The sequence below is a fragment of the Trichechus manatus genome, unplaced genomic scaffold (genome assembly GCF_000243295.1).
Source record: "Trichechus manatus latirostris isolate Lorelei unplaced genomic scaffold, TriManLat1.0 scaffold00130, whole genome shotgun sequence".
NCBI lineage: Eukaryota > Metazoa > Chordata > Mammalia > Sirenia > Trichechidae > Trichechus > Trichechus manatus.
Window position 1 is genome coordinate 4,497,912 of NW_004444066.1, and position 14,781 is coordinate 4,512,692.

Genomic DNA, 14,781 nt, shown 5'->3' on the forward strand with positions numbered 1-14,781 from the left:
TGATTTCAACATGTTCATTATGATGTGTCTAGGTGTGAACCTCTTTGCATTTATCCTATCTGGAATTTGTTGAGCTCCTTGGTTGTGAAGAAAAAGCACTAGCTGGCTCTCTGAGTGCCATTTGCCTTCTTTTTCTTTTTTTTTTTTTTTTTTGTCTTTTGATTTCAACATGTTCATTATGATGTGTCTAGGTGTGAACCTCTTTGCATTTATCCTATCTGGAATTTGTTGAGCTCCTTGGTTGTGAAGAAAAAAATTTTTTTCATCAAATTTGGGTCACTTCAGGCTATTATTTCTTCCAATTCTTTTTCTTCCCCTTTCTCGTCTCTATTTCTTCAGTCCTCTATTTGGAATTCCCATTACATATCTGTTGGCATCCTTGTCATTGTCTATAGGTTTCTGACAGTCTGTTTATTTTTCCTTTTTTCTCTCAGTACTTCTATTGGCATTTTTATTGATCCTTTTTCAAGTTTACTGATACTTTTTAATGTTTTCTCAAAACTGCTCTTGATCACCTCTACTGAATTTTTCACTGTGCTTTGCAGCTCCAGAATTTTCATTTGGTTCTTTTTTTTATAATTTCTATCTCTTCATTGAGAATCTCTATTTATTGACTCATTTTTATTATACTTTCCTTTAATTCTTCACATATGGTTTTTTAAAGAACTTTGAACATACTTTAGTAGCTATTTTGAAGACTTTGTCTGAAAATATAACATAGACAGACACTCAGAGACATCTTCCACTGCCCTTTTTTTCCCCTTAGCATGGGTCACACATTCTTGTTTCTTTGCATGTCTTATAATTTTTGTTGAAATTTGGACATTTTAGATACTATATTATAGCAACTCTGGATTTCTGATTTTCCCCTAAAAGTTATTGTTGTTTTTGTTTATTTATTTCTCTGTTTAGTAACTTCCCTTGGATAAAATTGTGAAACACTTATTTCCCATGATGTGTAACTGCTGCTATGTCTACTAAAGATTTTTTTACAGTTTCTTTAAATTCTAGCTTCCTAGGTTTTTTCTCCTATGTTTATGTAACTTAGTGGTCAATTAACAACAACAATGATTAGATACAGTTTGTGCTCATAAACATCCAGCCAGAAAGGCTTCCATCTTCTACAGATGGATAGGTTTGTACAGAAAAATGCATTAAAAGTTCATACATTTTTGTATCTCCCCCAGCATTTGCTTTCCAATAGGATTGTGTGTGTGTGTGTGTGTGTGAGTGTGTCTTCTATGTGTATGCACACAGCCTTATAGTTGGCTAGAAATTTGTGGATTTCTTTAGCACTCTTTGTTCTCTGCTGGCTATACGGGAAACCTCAGGCAAAACTATGCTTGCCCAAACTATAACTGTAATCTCATAGTTAAGAATTCGCCTGATTCTTAGAGAAGATTGTCACTTCCACTAAAAACACCTCTGGACATGGTTGTTGCCTGCTATTTCAAATCAGGTGACCACTGTCAGCCATGGCAATTCAGTTATTGATTCTTATAGCCTGGTCTACTTTGATAGAATCTCAAATAAATAAATAAATAAACAGCTTGGGAGGTCTGGGGGTTAACATGGGAGTAGCCTTAGGCAAGAATACCACAGAATCTCATTATTCTTCTTCAAAGCTCAGTAGTTTAAAAGCACAAAAACTTTTCAGGTTAACATAGGCTTTGGTTGATTTTCATAGTGCTAAAAATCTTATTTTTATCAAAGTCTAGCTATATAGTTGCTTTTGGGAGGGAAGATTTGCTGACCACTTCACTCTGCTATATCCTAAATTTCCACCCCTCAGGGTGATTTTATACTGATTTCCAAAACAGATAAGAACAATTAAACAAAGCACAAATTCATTTTCCCTATGAGCATAGTTGCAAAATTTCTAAATAAAATATTAATATCCAAATCCAAGAGTGTGTTAAAAATACATTCTGATTGAACATGATTTACCCTAAGAAAACAAAAATGGTTCAGCATAAGAAATATCTGTCAAAAAATGTATTATATAAATAGAATAAAAGAGAAAAATCAGAGGATTAATTCAATAGTTATAGAACCTAAAGAGAAGTAATTTCACAATGGTCAACACAAATTTAACAAACTAAGGATAGAAAAGAGCTTTCTAAACATGTTAAAGTTTATAGACAAAACATTTACAGTAAACAGTGTACTTAATGGAGAAATTTTCGATGCATTCCTTTTACAATGGGAGAGGGAAGAAGGTGGTGTTCATTATCATCACCTACCATTTAACCATTGAACTTTAGATATTTTTCAATTAAATAAGGAAAGAAAAAGAAAAAGACTTATTAATATTGGAAGGAAAGTTATAAAACTGCTATTATATGCAGATGATGTGATCAACTAAGTAGAAAACAACAATAGAATCAGTAGACCAACTATTAGAATTAAAAGAAGAGGTCAGCAAAGTTGTCCAATATAAGATTAACTTGCAGAAATCAATAGAATTTATCTGTACCAACAACAACCAAATAGAAATATCCTAAAAACACCATTGAAAATAGCAATAACAAAAGTATTAACAAAAATTATAAAAATCTCTGTGGAGAATATTTTTTGAACTTCTAAAAAGCACATAAAAATTATGTGCATTAATAATAAGAAACTCTATGCTCTTGAACAAGTTAATATTTTAAAAAGTGAATTCTACCTAAATTAATTTACAAATTCTTGGTATCCTCAATCCAGTTGGGTTCCAAAATTCAAGTTAGATATTTATAAACTCACTAAACTTTTTATTTCTAACATATGTATAGAAAAATATATACCTATGCACGGCTAATTCAACTTTGAAATATATTAACTAGGAAGAAGGACTTGCCTTACTATTTATTAAAGTAATAAACCAATCTAAACAGAGTAGAAAACTCCGATGACACACATACACATTGATACACATGAGAACTTAATATCCTTCAAGGTCAGCAACTTAAGTCAATGAGAAACATTGAATGAATGAATCAATCAGAAAATAAAAGTCTCTGTATGGATCAAAGATGTTAAAGGCCAGAGTTTATGAAGGATTGGACTGGAGTGGTAGAAACGGAAATGGTGAAGAGGGCTCAAATTTGGGATATATTTTAGAGGCAGTACCACCAAGACTAAGGAGCCCTGGTAGCACAATGGTTAAACATTCAGCTGCTAATCAAAAGGTTGACAGTTCAAACCCACCCAATGGCTCCACGGGAAAAAGACCTGGTGATCTGCTTTTGTAAAGATTGCAGCCTCGAAAACCCTATGGAACAGTTCTGCTCTGTCACATGGGGTCTCTCTGACTTGAAATTGACTGGACCAAACCTAAAAACATAACACAACCACCATCAAGATTTCTTAATGGAGAGAATGTTAGAAAGAGTAACATACTAATGAAGATGAAACTGATAATACAAGAGAGAAAAGATATCTGTAGGAGGTAATTTTTTGAACAGGTAGCTCCTTATCCTGAGAGTGAGTTGCAGGCTTGATTTCTCATAGGTGCCTAAGCAGAGGAAGTGGATAGTTGTTCTCTTTTGTAAGGGAGAGAACAATAACTGCACAAATCCACTAAAACAAAGAAAATTAAAAATCTAGATAGAAATCACTTGCAATGCACACACCAAATTTTAACTGCCTTAATTTATAATAAGTAGTTTCCTTGGTAACAAACAATGTAGCATCTATGAACTTCATGTAGAGATGAGAATTATAAATCAAGCATATAACATCAACAGGGAGGTATGGTGTCTTAAAATTCTGTGAACTTATTCTTAAAAAATCTTGTTTTGAGTAAAAATCAGTAAATTCATGTCTATATATGGAAACATTTGACTAGCTATATTAAAAATTGCGGTTTGTCAGGATTGGTTTGTATGTCTGTGTGTTATGTTGGTTGGTTGGATTGTATTTTATATTTTTAAAAACTATTGATACAGAAGTTTTAATGAAGGACACAAAGGTGGAGGAGAAGAAGAGATCTCACAGAGTGAGCCTTTCTCCAAATGTGACAAATAGGGGCAGCTTTGAAAGTTACCAGTAAAGCTTTCTAGCTCCCAGAAATTTTATAGAACACAGAAGCATCTCCTGGTTGCTAGGGATCAAGGATTTTCAGTTATTAACCAATTAAATGGTGAGTGTGTTTATAAGATGTATTGTTTTAAATGTGAGACTGGTTGAGCTCATGCAAAGAATTTGGTTGACTAGGTTTATTGCATAGGTTGAAGTTCCCAGGCATTCCAGAGTAATACTGCCAAGGAAGATGGTAGCTTGGTTAGACTGGGAATTCTCTAAGCAATTTGGGTGTGCCCTGCCCTGATTGATCATTCTAATTATGTGGCAGGGTCAGGAGAGGAAGAAGAGAAAGAATATATTGGGGAAGAAGCCACATAGGAAACCTGTAGTGATGGAAGTGGTAGTCAGGACACTTGGTTATAGCCCGAGCTTTGTCAATAACATTTTGTGAAACATTGTAAGACAAATATTTCCTCCAATCAGGGTCATTTTCTTATTTATAAGGTGAAATGGTTGTGTGGTGGACTAAATCTGTGTGGTTTTATTCTTTCCTTTTTAAAAATGTTTTTATATTTTGCCACAGAACACTTCTCTCAACTATTATTCTGAATCCCAACCCGCAAAATAGATATAACAAGCAACTCTATTTCAAGTAGGAAGTGAAAGAGGAGAAAAGAAGAGAACGAGGCAGGAGCCTGCTAACATATGTTAAACACTATGACCAACTTTTTAAACTTAGTTTCTCTTTTGGCCCACATAACAAGTCTTCCATTTGAGACCCAGAGGTAGGTAAATTGCCCAAGTGACACAGACAGTAAATAAGGACTCTAAGATTTGAACTCAGTTTTAGAGTCCCAGGAAAGTTCTTGCTGGAAGTAGAACAGGACAGCAGGAATGAGAAACAGCAATGGAAGGCAGGCATAAAACTAGCTTACTCCACCTCTCAGTGTCTGTCAGGGCCCAAATCTTTTTGGAGAGTTGGGTCATGGGTTGGGCAAACGGACAAGCTGTACCAGATATTTAGCCCACCCCTGGACTAAGCCATGTTCCCTCCCTTCTAAGCAGTCGGCTTTGCAACAGGTATGACCTAGTAATTAGGAAATAAACAGATAGTCATAAATAGAATCAAGCATAATCTCTAAAACAAACACAACAGGTTGATTCCAAATTGTCTCACCTTTGCTGGGTCAGTGGCTCTGGTGGCTCTTGCCAAATGCCTGGCCCTTTTCTGGGATTTTGCTTCTTTTTCCCTTAAAGAGGATAAAGAATAACATAGCTTAGACCACTTGCCCAATTTTTATAACAACTTACATTGTAAACTTAATTTTGCCCTGTTTAAGAGCCATAGGCTGCTGTCCTCAGCCCAGTCTGGCATGTCACAATTAGAAGGAGGTCCAAAACTGGGCACAGTACTGAAAGTCTCTCTGCAGTGCTGAATGAGATCTCAAACATGGGTCTATGGAAGGAGAGTTTTGTCAAGGCAAGAATCTCTACCTTCACCTTCATAACAAACTACCTCCCTTGTATACTTCTAACAGCCTAGTGGTCAAAAACTCTAAAAGACACCTGATTCATTTTTGAGCTGCTCTGTTTCAAAGACCATATTCACACTGAACCAGAATCTGCCTGCCTGTATTTATTCCAACCTCCAGAGACCCACAGAACAAGTCAGCATCCTCTTCCAAACCTGCTCCTTCAGCAATTTGAGGATCGTTTTAATGCATCGCACAGTCTTCCCCTTTCAGATTAAAAAAACTTAGTTAATTACACCATAAATTTTCATAGGTAATAAAATAATAAAAATAACAATTGAGTGAATGACCTTCAAAGTGATGTCTTGTGTGTCTTAAGGTATTTTTTTTATTTTAAATTACATTTAAATGTAATGTTTTTCCAGTAAATGTATTCATAGCAAGAGTCTCCTGTAGAAAGCAACATCCAAAGAAACAAGAAGGAAACTTTATAGTAAATAATAAAACTGCTGGTTTACAGTCAGCTTTCAAGAGAATAAGAAATGATGGTTCACACATTCTTGGGCATCTCTCACCCTCAGTCTTGCCTTGCCTTCTTTTACTTTCCCACAGTCTTTTCACTAGAAGCAGTGCATGTGATTAGAGCTTCATTATCCCAATATGATTGAATATGTCAAATTAAATCCCCTGACACATACTACCTGACATTTAAAAATCTAATTATCACATAATTATCTTAAATGGGTAAGCTTAGAATTGGCTTGGCACCAGTGTTGAAGTTTTGTCCTTGGACAGAAATTGAGGATGACTTCCCTGTTCAAACATCAACTAGGACACTCTAGAGATTTTTATTGATAATTCAAGCTCATTTCCTCCTTTGGGGTGTCACTGAAGAGAAGGAAATCAAGTTAAGAAGCTTTGGACAGATGTGGTTAAAAGAGCCTTCCCAGGATCTTAATTTTTTATGAGCTGCAGAGAGTTACAAGTTTCCAGCTACCCTTTAGTCCAGCTCATCCTAGCATTTATCCCAGATGTCAAAACCACTGGTGGCTTACAGAGACAGCGTGTCTGCTTAAATCCCTCTGCTGGTTTTCCGGTACAAGGAGTATCTGGCGTCATTTCCAAGGGGCTCTTAGCCTTTAGGGTACAACAGAGTCAGGATGTAACAGGCCCAGGGAAGCTGACTTTCTCCCTTAAGTTCTTTTTTCCCACAGCCAGGAAGCTCAAAGTGGAACTGCATTCTCAAAAGACTAGAATATTGCACAAAGCACTAATACCGGACCCTCTGGAATGCTTTTGGAATACCATTTGAGTGATCGTTCAAATCTTTCCAGGTGGGTGGCAATTATCCAACTTTATCTGATGGAATGTGTCAGAGTGAACTGCTAAGCACTGTTTTTTAACCTTATAGATTTGAAAAAATACATTCGAAAGGAAAAGTATATACATATTCAGTAGTCAGAAAACAACTGGTAACTTAAATTCTTGAAAGGAAGAGGGTCTTTACTCACAATATCACTTTGCACCTGGCACATTTTTGGATGAGCATTATTCCATCAGGGCTTTGAAAAAGACCTTTATTCTGGAGACAAAATAATTTTCCAGTCTTCATCAATGCTCGGAATTCATCACATGTTTCCTGAGAAGATAAAGAAAGTTTTGTTTCCTTAAATCTCATCGAAGCAAGACTTTACCTTCTAAGAAGAATTTCCTTGAGTAGTATTACTTAATGACGCAACCCCCCTTAATGTGGAAGACCTTCACTCAGTTGATACAAATGTACAAAAAAAAATAATGACTCTGGCTTTTCTATTGGAGATTGCCTATATACCTGCTGAACATTCATCTAAAACAATTAGTGGAATGGAAAGTACAAGGGACTTGGAGTCCTTGTACTTGTATCCCAGAGTTCTCATTGATAAGCCCTAGAGCCTTAGCAAGTTAACCTCCAAAGGCTCAGTTACCCTATCTGTAGCAATAGGACATATACATATATACATTTTACAGGTTTTACAAAGATTAAATATTATAAGTATGTAAATCCCTCAGAGAGTGCCTGCTACATAGTATTCATTAAGCAGATTCTCCTTTTTCCTTCTTCGTTATTATTGTTGTGTTCATTGCTATTGTCATTACTATTATTATTATTGAAATATGCCAAAATGACAATAGATAGAAAAATTTAAGTTCTATAGAAAATGATTCTTTTATTTCTCAAAGCAAAGACCTCTGAGAGTTGGTAAAGCACCCTCTGGCCTCAGGGCCTCTGCTGCTGCTGGTACTTCTGCCTGGTCTGCTCTAAGTTGCAAGTATCTGCACAGCTCACTCCCTCATCACCTCCAGATTGTTGTTCTCATGCCATCTTGTTAGTGAGAACTTCCCTGACTATCCCAATGAGAACTAATACCATCTCCATACCCAGCAATTCCTATCCTCCATCCTGCGGTGTTTTCCTCCTAGCATTAATCATTATTTAATGTAGTAGATACGTCACTAATATACTTATTAACTTGTCTGTTTTCTCCCACTAGAATATAAGTCCCATGAAAGTAAAGATTTTTCTCTATATTGTCTACAAGAACATCCCCAACTTTTCAAAGAGTGTCTGACACATAATAGATATTCAATAAAAATCTATTGAATGAAATATATACATTGACCTGAAGCTACAGACAATCTCATTTTGCACTACAATTACCAGAAGATTTATTCAGCTTCCTATGTCTGCCCTGGCTTGTTCAGATGTTAAGCTGAATGATAGTAATTCACCAGTTGATTTTATTTTTTATTTGTTTATGGAGTATAAAATACTCCTTTAGGATGGTGGATTTCCTCTTGCAGATATCCATCGTCATTCATTCATTGGTTTTTCTGTGTATGTGATTCATGTCTTGATTCATAAAGACCTGTTTCTGTGTTTTTAACAAAAGCTATTAGTACCTATCAGTGTAATATGTGTGCATTATTAACTGTAGGTGTTGGCCACAAACCATTTTTCTTTAGGGACCTTGGAATGGAATCAATGAACAGAAGAAGCAGGACTAACCTGATTTTCATCCTTGCTGGCAGCATCTGGGACAAAAATACAGAAACCAAAGTTAAGGGAATGTAAAATATTTAATAAATAAAACAAAAAAATTCACTTGGTGCTGTGTCTTGATTGCTTTAACGTCAATATGTTGTAAAACTACAAATTCTATTTGAACTCATTAACATTTAACATGGCAAATAAAATGAGGGCACTGCTCCAAGAGATCAGTGTATTCACTTCCAAAGGTCCAGTAACTCATAAAGATCCAATGATTTGGAAAATAATATTCATCTTCTTTCTGATCCCTCACAGTATATAATTTCTAAAAGGTCCTTTCAGAGTAAACTATGACAGATCTTCTTTTAAAATTATAACATAATGTACATATCTATTAACTAAAATTTTTACAATACATAATATCAATTATAATATACTTGGAAATTATAATATAGCATGAAGATTGTATAATATATATGTGTGTGTGTACACATAAAATTCCATTTTCTGGGCTCTAGTGACTCTGCTGCCTCTTTACAGCTACAAAAATGAGAAATCTGGCAAAAATCAACATTACTTAAAATCACTAGACTACTACACTCTCTGATTAACAAACTTTTTGCTGCATCCACATACTTATATTAGGAAAGTGGGCAATATTTGTGTATAATGATCCCACCAATTCTCCATCTCTGAGGTTCCCTTTATAAAATGTAAATGCTTCAGAGAAAGATGAGTCTAGGGAACTTGTGTTCCCCTCAAAATCAAATAGCAAATGTAAAAACCTATCTCCTAGCATCCACAAAAGTCCTTCACCCGATAGGAAAAATACTTTCAATTCATGAATTGAAATGAATGAATATCCCGTAAGACACAACTGCTTAAAAATAAGAAGAGATGATTTAACGTTTTAAAATATTTATACATATAATAATTATATAGTACTTATATATAATATTAAAATGTATATCATATGTATATATGCAGAATGAATTAATATGCTTGAAAAGGGGACAATGAAGAATAATCTATTAGTTTTTTAGAACTAATGCAGAAGTAATGGAAGGATTTCTATTGGATAAATTTTAGATTATCTCAAGCTATTTGCCATTTCTAAAGATAACAACATAGTTATAGAGCCACATATATAATTATTCAAAGCTCTGTGTCTAGCAGGATATTTCAGGAATATCATTATTATTATTATTTAAGTACAAGTCCCTTCCCTAGGGCTTGAGATGTGTGGCAAGAGGCTTAGACTCCATGCAAATTTCTCACCTTGTATGAGGCAAAGAGTCAGGGTCAGAAGCATTGGCACCATAACTATCTTCATGACGAAGATGATGTAAGTCGATTACAAGTCTGCTCCGTGGATTGTTCAGCTGGTGCTCTAAGACTGAACCCGTGGAGATGCAGCTCACTTTTATATGAGTAAGCTTGGTTTACACCCACATCACAAGCCAAAATTATAAAACCAGTTGTACAAGGTCGTGCTATGTCATATTAGTGTATGTTCCATCCTTTAAGGAACCTGTCAAGGTAGCAGATTTGAACAGATAATGTCTATTTCTAAAGCAGCAGTGTGTTTTCATATTTCTCCCAAAAGGCAATAGGTTGGCTCCAAGGTCCCTTCTCAAAGTTGAATATCCCATAGTCCTATATAAGGACTGAATTCCTCAGCAACGCCAGACATACTACTTCATAGCCAAACGTGTTTCTAACTGGGCTCCTTCATAATTGGAAAGGAAAGGGGAAAAGAGGACAGACTGGTTGCCCTATCAGTCAGGTAAAGATTTAAAGATTTCCACATCTGGGGGAAGCTTCTTACAGTGAGAGAACCTAGGATTCCTGCTGCTTCCATTTGCTATTTTGTAGTGTCTGAAGTGTCACAGACTTATACATAAATTAGAGTTGGACGACCTTAGGGATAGCCTAGCAAAATTTTTACAATGAGTACATGAAAGAAATAGAAACTCAGAGAAGAAGCAGTAGCTTTCCCAGAAGCACAGAGTTTAGATGGAAAGGGCAGAGCTGGCATGTGACAGCAGACCAGAAGTTCAGCATTCTTTCTCCTCCATATATTGCTTCACTGTCACACATTAGTAAAGGTAGAAACATTGTGGAATCAAAGCTTGTATGTAATAAAATATTTTTTTGATTCTCAATCTGAATAATATTTTATATTCAAAAACCTATTTTAAATTCTAACCAAAACATTGTAATGCTAAAAAAGATTACAGACTCAAGGGATAACTTTCCACAGCCCATCGGTCCTGAAAGTACTGTTTGAAAAAGTTGGCTCAGTTTTCCACTAAGTTAAGTGTACTCTTGTATTACCTCCTTATTTACTCCCCTAAGAAGAAAATAATAAATAAAATATTTAACAAACTATAAATATAGAAATTTAATTTTTTTCTAGAGAAAGTGTCTTCTCCTTAATCCATTCTTCCATTCTTCTAGTAATGCCTTTGTCTACCAGTTTATTTTACTCTACTTAAGAAAGCAGCTGAAGAATCAGGTAAAGATGATTGAAGCCAGAGCCAGAAGATTTGGTTCCAATACTTCTCAAGATCTCCACACCCATAGAAGGAAAATTGGGGGCTGCATGGGATAAAAGGTCTTTGAAGTTTGTGCCAGAAAACTGATCAAGGCAGGCCAACTTTGGGATTTTCAATATTCTGAAAAGCATCAAAGCCAGAGTATTTCCTTTCCTTTTTTTCCCAAGAAATAATTTATTTCTTATAAAAATATAATCACTGGTTTCAAGATCTGCCTTATATAACAAGGTGATTAACTGTGTTACTTTCCCACGGTTCTGTAAAATTAGTGACCATGGAGAGTTGATTCAAATTGCATTACTATTACTGGTTAGAAAATTGAAGTCCATCATAGCTTACCAGAAAGAGTATACGACTGGGAGTCAGGAAGTCTTTTTAACTACTCCATGTAATGGAAATGAAACTTGTTTCAAAGCTAGGTCCAAATCTTTACTCATCAATTACTAGCTGCATTGCCTGTGGCAGGTCACATATTTTTGCTATGTGACATAGTTATTGACAAGTTGCAAAGACGAGATCGTTATCAAAATGGGCATCAGGCGAGAGTCCGCGGTGCCCTACCTTTGGTGCCAGTGTCCTCTCCACCTTACCCCCTTTCTCCTTGTCTCTCTCTGCCCTGGAATACTCCGGGCTCACATCTCGGGATGTGTATGTCGATGGGCCCCCTTTCCCCAGCACGCCTCCCCACCACCATGGAGCCCGCGAGGTTGAGGGTGGTGGTGGTGGTCAGCTGTTGCCCATCGCCCACCGCCGCCACTGCATCCCACCACCCACCGCCTCCCACCACTCACCCTGGGCGGGGACCCGGCTCATCCTCTGTCCACCCTGGCCCTGCAATCCTAGTTCCCTACCCTCTCCCCCCATTCCTGGCACCTTCTTGCTCTCACCAGGCCTCCCCCCACCGCCCTCAATCTCGTGTAGTCCCACCATCGCCCGCCACCCTCTATGGCTGGACCGAGATGTCACAAATGAGAAACCGTCTCGTTGGTGGTTGGCTGCTGTTGCTCGCATGGTACAGTCATCACCGGGGCTTTCTATATATTGTTTGGGCTGGCTTGCAGAAGGCACCCTGGCCTCAGCCTCTGGCCAGTGTGGATAACGAGATAGTCGATAAATGAGTAGATATAGGTATATGTATGTATGTAACCCATTGCCATCTATTGGCTTCCAAATCATAGCGACACTGGAGGACAAAGTAGAACTGTCCCCATAGGGTTTCCAGGGAGAAGCTGGCGGATTCTAACTGCTGACCTTTTGGTTAATAGACTGAGCTCTTGACATCTGAGCCACCAGGGTTCCATATATATGTGTGTATGTGTGTGTGTGTGTGTGTGTGTGTGTATACCAAACAATCAAAAAACCATTGTTATCAAGTAGATTCCAACTCATAGCAACCCTATAGGACAGAGTAGAACTGCCCCATAGGGTTTCCAAGGAGCGGTTGGTTGATTCTAACCGCCTACCTTTTGATTAGCCCTGGAGCTCTTAACTAATGTGACACCACCGCTCCATATGTAGATATAGATATAGATATAGCCTAGAATAATTCAAGGTATATGTGATAAGTTTTATAGTTAATGATATCTTGTCTCCACTTTTATATCATTAGAATGATGTGGTTGTACTAATTTTTTAAGATTCCAGGAAAAGTCAACATCTCTTGAACTTGGATCACAGATTTAAGTTTACTCAGCATAGAATAACTGCCACAACACATTCTGAAATGAAGTGAAAAAGTAAAGATATCTGTTCTCTTTTTTACTTTGTAATTGTATTCTAAACCACAATGTTTAAAACAAATCAAAGCATTAGCTGTTTAAAATTTGACAAAATCATTGCTAGGGTTCAATCATCATTGATTTCTTGGTTTGTTTCTGTAAAAGCCTTTTCTAAATATTAACATCTCAGTACTAATTTTTTTAATTTTTCATCAGCCCTGTCAGACCATATGAATGTATCTCAGCTGTACACTTTGTTACTGGTGGTAGGAAAGTTTAATGCCTTACAATAGAATAGGTGACTGTATAATATGCTCTGATGACCCCAAATCTAGCCCAAATGGATAATATTCCTAGAATAAGAAGTGGTGCTAGAGCGGGGCAAAAGAAGAAAAGATGTTGCCTCTTTAAAGAATCTCTTCTGAGGAAAGACTGATGGAGGTTATTTCCTTCTGACTGGAAAAGAGCTCCTTACTGACACCCAGAGCCTTCTAAAGTGATGAATAAGAGGTTTGGAACTGATAACCTCTTCCAAAAGGAGAAGAGAATCAATAGAAGATTCAGTGAGCACCTTTAATATTGGAAATGCCAATCAACTGGGTCATATCATCGGAACTTTTTCTCCATTTCATTTCAGGAATGTTGTAAATCCAAAAGTGATTCATCTCTGTTGATCATTCCTTGTTTCTAAAAACCACATAATTTAAATTGAAATGAATAGGATTGAGGTTTTGGAGAACTGGGGTTTGGGTTTGGGTTAGAATCAGGTTAGAAGATTGCTTTTCTCAAATCCCAAATTCCGTCTTTGTTTCGGCTCTTTCAATTACTCATCAGCCTTGTAGAACCCTCTTTCCTCTCATTAAAATGGGGTGGGGCTTGGAAATAAAAAGTATAAACTTTATAATACTACACATATATCAAATGGCCACGAAGGGCACTGACAACGAAGGAAGAGATGAGAAATTTTTCAAGTAAATAAGATTTTTGTAGACCTATAATGTTACTGAGAATGAGCCCTGGTGGTGCAAGCAGTTAAGCATTCAGCTGCTAACCAAAAGGTCAAACCTACCCAGCAACTCCACGGGAGAAAGACCTGGTGATCTTCTGTAAATATTACAGCCAAGAAAACCTTCTGGGGCAGTTCTACTCTGTCACATGGGGTTGCTATCTGTCAAGAACAACTCCACAGCACCTAACAACAACATTACTGAAGAGTAAGAGTATTTCTGAAATCTAAAGTTATCAGATCATTGTTCAAATCGTCCCTTGTTCTATGCAAAGAGATCCTTGGATATGATAATAATTTAATAAATAACTATAAAACCAAAAAAAAAAAAAAACCTTTTGCCGTGGAGTCTATTCCGACTCATAGTGATCCTATACGATAGAGTACAATTGCCCCATAGGGTTTCCAAGGAGAGGCTGGTAGATTCAAACTGCTGACTTTTAGTTAACAGCCCAGTTCTTCACCACTGCACCACCAAGGCTCCAGCAACCCTGTACCAAAAAACCAAACCCATTGTCATCGAGTCGATTCCAACTCAGAGCAACCCTATAGTCCCTGATAGTTAAGTCATCTTCTACAACTTTCAAAACAGTCTGCCATTCATTAGCTGTCTTGATTTGTTTATGCAATGCTGTGTTAAGATCTCAGCTGTTAACCAAAAGGTCGGCAGTTCGAATCCACCAGCCACTCCTTGGAAGCGCTATGGGACAGTTTTACTCTGTCCTATAGGGTCACTATGAGTCAGAATCGACACAACAGTAATGGGTTTTTTGGGTTTTTTGGTGAAGTGGCAAAGACAAATCTACTATTAGAAAGGATTATAATTTCTCTCATACTGCATATGTGGAAACTGAGGTTATCAGAGAAACAAAAGCTTGCCTAAAATCACAAGACTGATAAAGAGCAGAACAGTTATCAAAATTCATATTTACATTCCATTATTCTGGAATCAAGTGTCTCTTCATGCAAATGTGGTTCGTTCCCTTAGTCCTCT

At 36.8% G+C, this 14,781-nt stretch overlaps 1 protein-coding gene across 1 annotated transcript in view; it reads right to left on the bottom strand.

Moving 5' to 3' along the window:
• SPINK5 (serine peptidase inhibitor Kazal type 5) overlaps nucleotides 1-9,838 on the bottom strand; it is an 80,705-nt gene extending 70,867 nt beyond the window's left edge. Inside the window, exons 1-4 of the mRNA XM_023739184.1 lie at nucleotides 9,784-9,838; nucleotides 8,524-8,549; nucleotides 6,989-7,116; nucleotides 5,183-5,255 (exon numbers count right to left, since the gene is read on the bottom strand). Of these exons, the coding sequence (XP_023594952.1) occupies nucleotides 5,183-5,255; nucleotides 6,989-7,116; nucleotides 8,524-8,549; nucleotides 9,784-9,838 (282 nt within the window). The remainder of the gene's footprint in view (nucleotides 1-5,182; nucleotides 5,256-6,988; nucleotides 7,117-8,523; nucleotides 8,550-9,783) is intronic.
• Nucleotides 9,839-14,781: the final 4,943 nt, after the last annotated feature.